This window comes from Arvicola amphibius, chromosome 13, assembly GCF_903992535.2.
Source record: "Arvicola amphibius chromosome 13, mArvAmp1.2, whole genome shotgun sequence".
Taxonomy (NCBI): domain Eukaryota; kingdom Metazoa; phylum Chordata; class Mammalia; order Rodentia; family Cricetidae; genus Arvicola; species Arvicola amphibius.
In genome coordinates, this window is record NC_052059.1 from 2,352,227 (window position 1) to 2,365,223 (window position 12,997).

The 12,997-nt window shown below is 50.3% G+C and overlaps 1 protein-coding gene across 1 annotated transcript in view; it reads right to left on the minus strand.

Annotated features, from left to right (window-relative positions):
• Ubac2 (UBA domain containing 2) overlaps positions 1-12,997 on the minus strand; it is a 135,238-nt gene that overhangs the window by 7,726 nt on the left and 114,515 nt on the right. The window contains exon 8 of the mRNA XM_038310109.1: positions 7,197-7,319. Within this exon, the coding sequence (XP_038166037.1) occupies positions 7,197-7,319 (123 nt within the window). The remainder of the gene's footprint in view (positions 1-7,196; positions 7,320-12,997) is intronic.

Below are 12,997 nucleotides of genomic sequence, written 5' to 3' on the forward strand. Positions count from 1 at the left end.
TCACCAACGTCTGGGGCCAGGTCAACCTCTCCCCAGCAGGAGGAAGGCTTGACATGCCCTGTAGCCCAGCACGGGTTAGATGAAGGCTGATAGTGACGTGGTCAGGCTCTGTGATGTGAGCTCCTTAAGGAATAAAGACACGAGAACTCCGCACAGCCACCAGCAGGCCACACACGCTGCATCCAAGTCATTACCAAACACAAGGTTGATAGCAATCTGTATGGGAAACTTACAAAATGCCCCAAGGGAGTTTTCTGAAAAGCCTTTCCCATCTTTGCTGTCTCTCTCAGCCCACTGGGTACCTCCCTCCTGCTCTGGGGCCACGGGAGGCACTGTCTAAAACCACTGCCAACTACCAGCTTAGCGTGCCATGAGGGTTCTAGTCCAAATTCTAACCCACCCTCCGCTCAGCTTCGTTTAGAATGCAACCACAGGTGATTAATGCTCAACAAGGCTACTCCGCTCTTGGCCTCTATCTGTGTGTCTGTCTGTCTGTCATCTACCTATCATCTATCCATCATCTGTCTGCCTATCTATGTACCTATCTATCTAATCTATTTTTGAGACAAGGTTTTGATACATAGCCCTGGTCTTAAACTGTGCAGTTCAAGGTGGCCTCAAGCTTGCAGCAATCCTGTGCCTCAGCCTCCCGAGTGTGGGGTTACAGGTACAAGGGACCACACCAGCTCCTTTCAGTCTTGCGGAATATCCAGTGCTTATTTCCTGTGACTGAGGCGAGGGCCTGAGACAGCAGAATCTACCGGGCACCCAGGGAGCCTCCTCTCTCCTCCTCCCTGGGTTGAGTCCCATGGAGATGGGACTGTGAGTCCGGCCAGCTGCCTGTCGTCACAGCTGGTGTCAGTGGCCTGCTCAGCCTCCTGTGACGTGAGGAAGCCTTGTGGCTGGCTGACCCAAGAAAGGGGACACGATCGGAACTGCAGCCACCAAAGGGCACTGTCACTGTCAGCTGACAACAGGTAGACCATACTTTCCCCTCCCACGTGTTCTTCGGAAAACAGACCACACTGCGAGGAAGGAGACAGACACGCAGACGCGGTTCTTTCCTAGTTTTTCTTAAAAAAGAAAACTTTTTATTTTTCCAAATAACTTTGATGACCTCTTCACGTCTCCCTATTTCAGTATAATTACCTTATTTCTCCAGCCCCAGCTCACCTCCTGTGATACAAGTCGAATGGGACAGACCCTCATCCCAACAAGACACAGCAACACCTTCAATGACAACGGCTTGCTTTGCTCAACAAAGCTGTGGTTTCCTTTAACTTCCCTTTAGCTAAGACTGTCAAAAACAAATGGTGTTTTGGGTTTTAACTTCCCAAATTCTGGTGTGTATAGCTAGAGATGCCCACCAGATATCGGCCCCACCCCGTGCACAGCTGGGCGCCTCTCTGTGCCAGCTCATGTGCACACTCTGATGTGACAGGCAGGGCAGCATTTGTTACCTGTTAGTGCCAGCTCCCTCCCCAGTGCTGCCCTGGACGGTCCCTTGTGGGGATGCAGCTCTTTTTCATCCTAATCTGACCCCCTCTCACCTCCTGGCCGGCCAACAAGGGGTTCTCTGTTATTAACATCCCTGCCAGGGACCCCTGTCCACAGCTTAGCACGCAGCAGGTCCTCAGCAAAAGGCAGCTCCATGCCCACGCCTGTCTTCCCAGCATCATTAGGGTGGGCAGTGCAGCCAGGTTGACTTCGGGCTGACGAAAGTAAAGTCAGACATGACTGGGAAAGGAAGTGCGATTCCCCTTCTGTCAGCTTTGGTTCAGCGTGTTTAGCACATTTGTGTGGGACTACCCGAGAGCACACCGTTTAAGTGCAGGGATATTTGATATTTCCCTTCTTCCTTTGATTTACAAACAAACAAAAATATATAAATTTGACAAAATGTCATTATTTGTTACTTAAAACCTTATTCAGGGACCAAGATTATAATGTTTGCTTATTTATGGGCATGTGCCATCGTGCTGCGTGAGGGTCACAGGACCATCGTGGGAGTCAGGTTTTCGCCTTCCACCACATGAGTCTCGGAACAAACTGAAGTCATCAGGATGGTGACGCTGATTTGCTAGTTCTTAAGAGTGAGTGTGGTATCAGAATACCTGGCCAAGCAAGCGGGATGGTGGCCACCGAATTCATGAGCTCACCGAGCAATGACCACTGCACCGAGTGCCAGGGCAGTGGGGGAGGGGCTCACAAATCCCCAGCCCCAGCTGAGGAGCTGAGGAGAGTTAATGGTTGCTAGGGAGGAAAGTCATCTTTCTCCTGTGGTGTAGCCATCAGTGCAGAGCCCATGCTCCAGAGAACACCTGCACCCCGTGCTGATGCAAGCAGCCTTCGTCTACTCAGTGGGTGATTATGATTAACAAAGGACAAAACCATAACAGTGGGAGAGGGACTTGTCCAGAGGGAGTGAGAGAGAACAAGAAGGAAGTTGGGTGGGGTATGATTGAGTACATTACGTACATGAATAAAATATCGAAGACTAAATAAGAACTATTAAAAAGAGGATACAGGGCGGGGAGGCCAGTCAGGAGCACGTGTAGCTGCGGGAAAGGGCTCTCAGCCTTCTGAAGTCAAGCTCTCCGGGCCACTCAGCAGCCTCTCTGCAGCCGCACCCCTCCCTCAGCATGTCTGGCTCCCCACGGCATGTGCCCCACGGCTGGTCTGCAGTAGGCATGCCAGCATCTGTGGACCTCTCCCCATGGGCGGCTGCCCTCCTTCAGTTCCTTGTCACGGTGGTCTCCATCTCTGCCCTGCACACAGCACTGGCAACCCCGAGGACCTCTTGACAGTTCTGGGGACAGGCCAGGACTGAGTTTCTCTGATGTTCCTCACTGCACATCTCCCTAAAGAAGGCAGATGTGACATCCTGTCCCTTGGCTTCGTGGGATCACCTTTGGATAGAGACCCAGTGATGTACGAATCTACCTTCACCCCAGCCTCCTCCATGAGTGCCTCTTTCAGGTATACGAAACGGAACTGGGATACCATCCTCCAATGGGTGACGAACTGGCAAAGAGGCCATGGTTCTACCTACTAAAAATAGGGTGGGTTCTGAAAAACTTGGAATCTCAAAAAAACAAAAGTAACAGAAGCAGCTGTGATGGCAGGCATCGATGGCTGCATGCTAATTTGTGACACAACACCTTAATATACAAACGTTTTCTTTGAATATTGGCTTACAAAGCCCATGGGTATAGTTCCCACTGACTGGGTTTGCTCGCACAACTTTCACTAAAATCCCTGAGCTCTGTGTGCATAGGAGGATTTTTTTTTTTAAATTTTTCTGAGTTTAGAAAGTCACTGTTTTGTTTTTGGTTTTTTGAGACAGGACTTCTTTGTGTGTTACTGTTTCTTTGCTGTATTAAAGTTACATGAGTCAAGGGTTAGAAAGGGGCTCAGTGGTTACAAGTGTACACGGCTCTTACAGAGACTACAGCTTGATTCCCGGCACATGGAAGCACACTGTGCGGCTCACGACCACCTCTGGCCTCTGCACACACTCACTCGCACACGTGTGATAAATGACAAGTCACATGACTCAGGGAGGATGTAGTTCATCCTTAGCTTTGCAAAAGCAAACAACATGGGACCCTAACACTTAAAAAATACAAACACATTTAATTGAAAAATTAAGGATAAAAGTATGATCATATTTAAACATGCTAATCACAATTTTGATAGTGGCCAACATTAACAAACTAATTGAGATCACACACCAATTATAACTCTCTGGACTTAACTGTGAGTCTCTAGAAGTCAAGTCTTTTTTTCTAAGAGACAGGATCTCACTGGACAGCCCTGGACAGCCTGGAACCTGCTGTGTGTGCAGGTTCAACGTCACGGAAATCCACCAGTGCTGGGATTAAAGGGTGCACCACCACACCCCGCCAACACCAGCTTTTCATTCTTCTATGGTAACACACCAAGAGTGTGCACAATTATGGGCTGTGTGAACACTGATGGTCTGCCCCTGATCAGGAACATCGAAACAAGATTCGGGAAGCAAGTTGAGAAAGAGAGGGGATGGGGAGGACAGAAAGGCGTGACAGACGGTTGGAGAAAGGCGGGTTGACCTCTCCTGAGTGTGTAAATTCTCACAACAACTGTGAGGGAGAGTTCACAGCTCCTCCACAGTGATATTGACAACATGTTATCCTTAGCACTGTCATGCCGGGAGGATCAAGGAAAAACGACTCATTAGGGGAAACCCCACAGACAATGACACATTTTCACATTCTCCTCCTCCTTTTGATATCTTTTTTTTTCCTCTCCCCAAACTGCCAAAACCAAGAAACAGCTCACCTGCAGATACTTGAGGAATGTGACTCACAGCAGTCTTGGTGTCTGTTCTCACCCCACGGGTGCCTACTCTCTGTCATCACAAGGGTGTGACAAATGCAAATGACAGAGACATTTCCTCCTCACCTCTGGGATGGTATTTGCCTATGGGATTGTTTTTGTTTGCTTGTTTTTTGTTTTTTTCGAGACAAGGATTCTCTGTGTAGTTCAGGCTGTCCTGGAATTGCTCTGTTAGAACAGGCTGACCTCGAACTCTGGGATTAAAGGTGTGTGCTGCCACCCCCAAAGAGAACTGATAAAGAAGATGGGGCAGATGAACTCCGCTGGCCGGGTGCATGGCACATCTCTAATCCCAGCACTAGAAGGCAGAGGCAGCAGGACCATGAACTGAGACCAGCCTGGGCTTCAGAGGCCCTGACTCTAAAAATAAAATAAGCAAATAAAAAGGAGCTCTGGTTGCACACCTGGCCCTCTGCTGCTAAAACCTAGAGAGTTGGTGAAATATAAGCCTGAAGCAAGAAACTGCCAGGCTAAGGGACTGACAGACCCAACGATTAGCAAGTCGTCAGGCAGGTCGACAGGTTTCTGGCAAAAGCCCTGACCCAGGTCTCGGACAGGGACACGGGAGGAGCCTACTCATGCACTTCTGATCACCGAGTGTGGAAGGACAGTTTTGTAGCAGAGGCTGTGGACAAAGGGCCTGGCTGGTGTGGTCAGCTATAAACCAGCCTCTCCCAGGAGGGAATCTCAGGTGTTCTCACGGCAGTGCTGTGGATTTTAATATAATCTCACACGTGCAGCCTCAGAAGATCCCTAGGAACCCAGAGTCGGCAGTGGTGATCTTGTCGAGTGGCTTCACCTCCAGCCACCTCGCTCCAGCTGCTGGCGAAGCTTGAAAGCAGGGATCTGACACTGGTATTCATTCTCACCCAGCCTAGAGTCCACTTCACCATCAATTAACAAGATGGCCTTTCGCTGAGAGATCGCTTCTCCACGATGCCCAGCCTGGTTCACAGCTGCCCCATCTCCTCCAACCTGAGCAGTTTGTGACATTCTTACTTTTGAAGAATACAGGTTATGATTTTACAGGGGTCTCTCCAGGTCGTGCTGTGCCAAGTTATGTATTTTGAGTCCTTTTCAGGGTATAAATACAACACTTCTTCCATTATCGGCAATGTTAGTTTTGGTGACTGCATGGTTGTTAGTCTCCTCATGGAACAGTAAGTATCTCACTGATGGGGAGACACTGAGAGAGCACAGAGGCCAGTGCTTCATACACTGGTGCCTTTCCCTTGAGTTAATGTTTACTATGGTGGTTGCAAAGCTCTGGGGTTTTTTATTTTGTTTTTAAAGAAAACAGTGCCCTTCCTACTGTACAGAAATGCGCCTCCTTCTGTGCACACATTCTGTAACATTTACCAGCAGTGTCGGCACGGTCTCTGCATCTGAACTCGGTCCCCAGTCAGCGACGTTGTCGGAGATGTCTAGGTGGTCAAGTCCTGCTGGAGGAAGTCTGTCATTGAGGGCGGGATTTGAAACCAGAAGCTCGCTCCACTTCCAGTTTGCTCTGTGTGTCTGCTTGTGTCTGAAGAACTGAGAGCTCAGCTCCTGCCCCTGCGGCCTTGCCTTCCCCTGTTGCCACGCCTGACAGCTAGACTCGCCACTCAGACACTGTCAGCACAAATAAGCTCTTCCTTCTATGCAGTCTTGACCATGGTGTGTTACCACAGCAACAGAAGTAACTGACAGTCGGTGTGAGCACGTGGGTTTTGTTCCCAGTGGATTACACGGTATGACTCTTCTCACGTGGATGCTTAAAGCTGATGTCACCAATATGGCCAGTGGAATCCTCTGTGATAGTCTCTGGAGTCCTTGTGAGATGCCATCGGTCATGGATGGGCACAAGATGTTCCTCCAGGGTTTCTTGTCACCCTACCATGGAATCTACCATGTCTCTAAAAATGCCAGCTTACTTCAGTGGGCAACACCAGAGCAGTGGCTGTGCTTGTCACTACTGGGACATCAAGAGGAAGAGCACAGTATATGTATGTGTGTACTTACACACAGAGGCACCCACTCATTCACACGCACACAGAAAAACCACTGTGCTGTGCATACACTGCTGACTTCATTCCAACCCCAGTTCTCGAACTACTATGGAAAAATAACCTATAAACAAGTTAAGATATGTGTGAGGTTTTAATGCTGTCTCGGTGTATTCTGTTCAAAACTTACTAAAACTAACCCCCTCTTCAACATCAGGATAAAGCTGGATATCACATTTCTTTGCAATTTTAAGACAGTTCCCTTTTTGGTAATTTACTTCTTGAACATGTAAAACATTAACATGATTTAAAATTATAAAAGTCAAAACCACACAAAGGAGCTGCTCTCTTCCAAGCTTCTGCTTCTCTCCCAACCCTCTGTAAAGAGCCCACTTCGTCCATGCATTTTTTTTTTATTCTATTTTGGTGATGAGGTCTTGTTATGTGACCCAAGTTGTTCTGCAATTCAAGATCTTTTTGCCTTAGCCTCCAATATACTAGGATTACAGATGTATGTATGTGCTCACACACACGTGTATGCACATGCTCATGTATGCCCATGAAGAGATCAACCTTGGGTGTCCTTCATCAGCTGCTGTCCACCTTGTTTTTCTGAGAACTGAGACTTGCCAATGAGGGTGGTCTGGTTGCCGACAAGTCCTTAGCCTTCCCATCTCTGCCTCCCTAGGACTGAGATGACCAGTGCTGGCTTCATGACAGGTACTTTACCAACTATCTCTACAGCCCCAAAGTAAGCTTTGATTTCTTGTTGGTCCACACTGCTTCATGCCTGCCTGCGGTATGGATAGACTAAGTACAGGTGTCGCTGGTTACCTGCTCCTCTGAAACTTCCAGGGGAGGAGATGCTCGCGGCTCAGACCGAGGGCCATCCTGATAGTTGATATTTCGTCGCTGACGTAAAGGGGGGAAAAGCCGATTCCAGTTGATCATTCCTCCCTACGAGACAGCACAAGGGTGGTCAGGAAAGGAGCAGACCCAGACCGCTGCACACCTCACGGAGCCTCCCCCAGCAGTCACAGCCCCAGCTGGGAACGAAGTGCCATGCTGCTCTGTGGCGCTGTGAGGCAAACCCCACATCCCCAACCGGACCCTGGCACAGGCACAGAGAGAGGTGTCCTGTGCAACTGGATCCAACCTCAGCCTCACTGACCCTGTCCCAGGGTGGTCACGGCCACATTTCAGGAGCTCCGGGCTTTGCAGGACACAGACATGGAACAGGAAGTGAGAAGAAAGTCACGGCTCCCCCCGCAGTCCTGCCTTCTGTGCATTTACTCCTGGGCATCAGGTGATACAGCCACTTTGGGCTTCAAATCTCAAGAAAAATGCACGGCACCACCCTTTCTAAAAGTGCCTGTTTTTAGCTGTGTGCAGCTCTTTGAATTTACTAATTTAGAAATGTCTATTTTTAGACATCTTAGACTTCCTGAAAATTTATAGACTGTACAGTCTGAAAATCTTTCTCCTCATAAAGACCTAAACCACCTAAGGAAAATACTTAACACTGGCTGAATGTAACGGGAAGAAATGGGAATCCTAAGGTACCAGAAACAAGTAGACATGGAGAACCCAGCAGAAGCAGGCTGGGATGTAGCCAACCAGCAGGGACGTCAAGAAATCAGAGGCAAAGCCAGGCACAGAGGAAGTCAGCCTGTTTAATAGTCAGGACTGCGGTGATGGCCTAAGACATAGAAAGTTAAGGTTAGACTTCTGTCTCAGCCGGCATGCGAAGTATGCGCCACAGATTAGTGACCAGAGCATGGGAGGTGGGCCAAGTGTGCGCCACAGATTAGTGACCAGAGCATGGGAGGTGGGCCAGGTGTGCACCACAGATTAGTGACCAGAGCATGGGAGGTGGGCCAGGTGTGCACCACAGATTAGTGACCAGAGCATGGGAGGTGGGCCAGGTGTGCACCACAGATTAGTGACCAGAGCATGGGAGGTGGGCCAGGTGTGCGCCACAGATTAGTGACCAGAGCATGGGAGGCTAGACTGTTAGAACTCTGAGACGAGGATACTTTCATGTCATCGTGACGAGGAAAAGATTTTTCAAACAAAAATATGAAAAATGCGGCAAAAATCATTATATTACCGGTAAGAATGTGCATTAGAAGTTCAGCTGCTGTTGACAAAAACAAAACATCAGAGTTACCGACAACGGCACACACCGTAGAAGGAGATGTTCACAGCCTGTGACAGACAAGAGCATTCACATACACAGAAACACTAGTGAGAAAAACCCCAATGACAGGAGCCAGCAGAGAGCGTGTGTGAATAGACATTTACAGCAGAGGAAGCCTCAGGTCAACAGATACCTACTATTGGGGAAATGCAGATCAAAGTAAGGTGTCTCGCACCGGCGGGACAGAATAAGTCCGGCACCACCGCCTGCGAGGACGGTGAAGGTAATGTGAGCCCTATGGCTGCTCGTGACGGTGCATACTGGGGAGCCCCGTCTCGGATTGGGGAACTCTTCCATGCTAGCATCCACCTCCATCTCTGGGAGGTAGTGAGGGCTGAAAAGATCCTTTAGGAAGAATGTCCTGGGAGGCAATGAAGTGACAGTAACCGAGCTCTACCTTGTCCCCCTGCTCTGTAATACAGAAAGGTGCTTCAACGGAAGGTTCCAGGAGCTCCTGGCTGTCAGGCGCTTTCACACAGGGTAAATATGAACCTCTACAAACAGGAAGCACTTCCCTTACGCTGTCTTTTTCAAAAGCAACAGCCACACATTTCACAGAGGTGGAAGGAAAGCTTGCATTTTGACAAGATGATTTCTAAAGAAAGTATCTTGTGCAGACAGGCAACTGTCCCCCCACTCCTGCGCTAAACAGCAGTGACTGTTTCTAGCATCTTCAGCAGAAACTGTGTGAAAAGGCATCCACGCTCTCCAGACTGTGGTGCATTCTGGGTGAGGACCTAGACCAGAGGAGCACACTGCGGCCAGGGCACACATGGCCTTACACTGGAGCTGATCATCTTCTGCAGGGAGACAAGACGCCCAGAATAGAGAAACCAAAACAGTGACTTCTGGCATTTCCAAGGAAAGACATGAAGCACAGCCAAAGGGCCAGAGAAGCCCTGAGTGGACCTCAGCCAAGTGTGACCAGGGCATGGTGGGCCTCAGCCAAGTGTGGCGCTCAGGCTGAATCAAGGTAGAGCGTGAGTTTAGCTACGGGGAGAGCACAGGTATTTCGTCAGTGTGCTCAAGGACAGAGCAGTCTCTAGCACTAGAATGCCTGGGGGTTCAGACCACAGCTCTGCCTCTGCCTGTGGGATCCTGTCCATCAGTTTCCTCATTTGTACAACGGGAACAGTGCCTCGTGCTCAAGGGGGTACGTATGAAGGTGTGATGAGACCACTCTACATGCACTTAGGACATCTGAAGACAGCAGCCATTCTATGCCGCTGCCTTTCTTCAGCTTGCTATGGACCCTGGAGGCCCTGAGGGATGGAGGGTTGACACACCCCCTCTTCCCTGCTGTCTTGCCAGCCCAGTGTTACCCAGTACAGCTGGAGCTACTTCCTTATCCAAGAGGGTGCTCTGAAAGATTGAACTGGGGAATGCTAACAGGATATTGTGAATGTGCTGTCTCAGAAAACTTAAATGCTTCCAAAGCACCCACACTGAAAAGGGTGGCCTCTGGGGAAGCTACCCCTGTCCTCAGTTTCTCTGTCTGGGACATGCGTTATCAATCGGCTAGGAGTGAAATACGGCACTCACACTTGGGCTACTGCTGACGGACACTGTGCTGGAAGACTAAGACAGTCAAAGGTTAGCACCAAATGTGGAATGAAGGGCTAAGGAGAGGCTCAGAGGCTAAGAGCTCATACCATGCGCTCTCTCAGTGGTCCGGAGCTGTAACCCTCACTACAGGGGATCAGGTGACCTCTTCTGGTCTCCTAGGACACCCACATCCACACACTTGAGAGAGACAGAGAGACAGACAGAGAGACAGAGAGAGAGAGAGGGAGGGAGGGAGGGAGGGAGGGAGGGAGGGAGGGAGGGAGAGAGAGAGAGAGAGAGGGGCGCAGAGACAGACGGAAAGAGGGAGACGCACACACACACACACACACACACACACACACACACAGAGAGATGTACACATATACAAATCAAAATCAAAATGACTCTGAAAACTAAAATGACCGCTCAGGGACCCTGTGCTAGGACCGAGGCCGAGTTGTATGCAGGCTTCCTGACCCTGCCACAGAACAAGGCTCTCCAGGGTTTTACCTCATGGCACATACCAAAAACACAGGCATGCACAGCACGGAGGGCAGCAGGAGCAGCTCATACCCTGGAGCAACAGGGGATCAGTGTCCCAGGCCATTTCTGGCCATGGCACAGCACTGAAAAGCTCCAGTCCAGACCTAGTGGGAGGCTCTAATGGAGGACACTGCAGCTACGGTGTCCTCCGGAGTCTCCTCATCTCGTGTCCCTAAGGTTGTGTTTCGGGAGTTTCCTTCTCCATGTTCTGCTGACAAGCCCGCATCTGCTTACAGGGCTTCAGGCACCACATCTGTGGTGAGGATTCTGGCCGCGTAGCTATAGAAACAGGTGTCCTGGAAACACCTCTACCTAAATGTTCCAGAGGCACTGCACATGGAGCATGTCCCACCCCACGCTGCAACTCAAGAGTGATGTCCACATCTGCTCCCAGCAGGAGCAGGCCTAGCTCTGTCCCCTGGGACCACACTGCTCGGGTCAGACCGCTTTCCACGGCTTTCCTGTGTCCTTCCTCTACTTAAAAGCCCTTCAACCACCCCTGATGTTTTAAAGTTTTTTCCATTTTATTTGCGTGTGTATGTGTGTGCATTTGTGCACACACACCAGCATGAATGTGGAGGTCAGAGAGCATACAGGGTTTTATTCCACCATGTGGGTTGTGGGAACCGAATTCAGGTCGTCATCCTCAGTGTGCAGGGCCTGCACTTACTGAGACATCTCACAGGCCCCAAATGCTAACATAACAACAAGAGAAAAGGAACTGAGGAGAGCGCTGTTTTCTGCGTCGCCGACCTCTTTACTGTCTGGCCGAACAGAAGAGGACAGGTGCACACTTGCACCGTCAGTTCTGCTCTACCTGGGTCTGAAGCAATGGATATAAACAGAAACCGGAGGGCAGCACATACCAAGTCTTCCGTACACTACAGACCACACTCTGGCACCACCAGCAAGTCCCCAGGACAATGGCTTTTCCAGGCTGCTGCTTCTAGTGATCTTTGTTACTAACCCACCCTCGGCTCTTCTGCTTTCCCCATGAGTGGGGCTGGGAATCTCACCCTGCTCACTATACAATTCAATTGCACATTGACTGGCCTGACTCTCACACAGGCTATACACTCTACCAGGGCTCAGACTCCGTTCTGTTCTGTGCAGGCCTGGCACATTAAATACTTGGGAAACAGCCACTGCATGGATGAGTGGACAGGGACATACGAAGCACACCGCACAGCTGCGCTACATGGGGCTCTCTCAGCGGAGATACAGTTACTTATAACCTGTAACACTAGGTAGCGGGGTGCAAGGGTGGGAGGGCTGGAGGAAGGAGGCTCACGAAGTGGAGGCTGAAACAGGCTCAGAGCGCAGCAGTAACTACAGTTCTCCACACCGCTCCCACAGCTCCGCGGGAACTGCAGCCTGCCCAGTAAGCATGCACATGCTCGGCTTCACTTGTCAGCGTGCAGCATGGGAGGGGCCAGGTGAGCAGACCCACAGAGCTCAGCTGAGTTGACAGATGCACAGGCAGCACCCTGGATGGCGCAAGGCAGCCCACCGACCTGGGCACTGAGAGTAAGTTACTAGCTTAGAGGAGGGAAATACTGTCCAAGGCCACTGCTCAGCAGGAACTTCCTGGCAAAAACGGGGGAGAAAAGAAGACAGAAGTCTGCCTCCATCACCACACATTTAAACCAGCAATGCATTTTTCACGTGGCCAAGAAATGGGAGGCATAGGACAAGGCACTGGATAAATGCCCATCTGAAAAAAAACAAAACAAAATCCAGTACGCTGGCAGTATCTTGAGGCCATGAAGCTTCAGAGAAAACCCCAGAAGGCTGTGTGTAGTGCGCCAGCCTCTCTTCCTGTGCATTCAGCACAGGGCTCTGTCTGTCTGCTCTGCTATCAGAGCAGTGGCGTAGGAGGAACCGGGTGACCACTGACCCAGAAGCCCACGGGGCTGTGATGACTCTCAGTTTCAGTTTTTCTATGGTTCATCTTGCTGACCCGTTTTTGACTGAGAGCCTTCAGACTGCCCGGGTTTTCCAGCAAGTCCCATGGTGGCTGGATAGGAGCTCCACATTCTGCTGCTCAGGGGATAGCAGTTCTGGCAACATCGCCATCCTCAGCCATCTCTCTCATTCCTCTCTTGCGGTCACGAGCCTTGCTCCTTTCCTTGGGTTGGCAAGGCTGGGGCCACAGCAATGTTTCCGGAGACTGACCTGGGGACAAGGGGACACCAGGGAGGGGTACAGTGGTACGGGAAACCTATGTTATAGCCCCAAAATAGGGCTCAGCAGTCCTTGCAAAGGACTCTTCAGCCAGCACTGAGCCGGCAGACAGATGGCCCAGGTTGCTCCTGAGAGAATGGAGACAGGAGCCACTTTCACACTG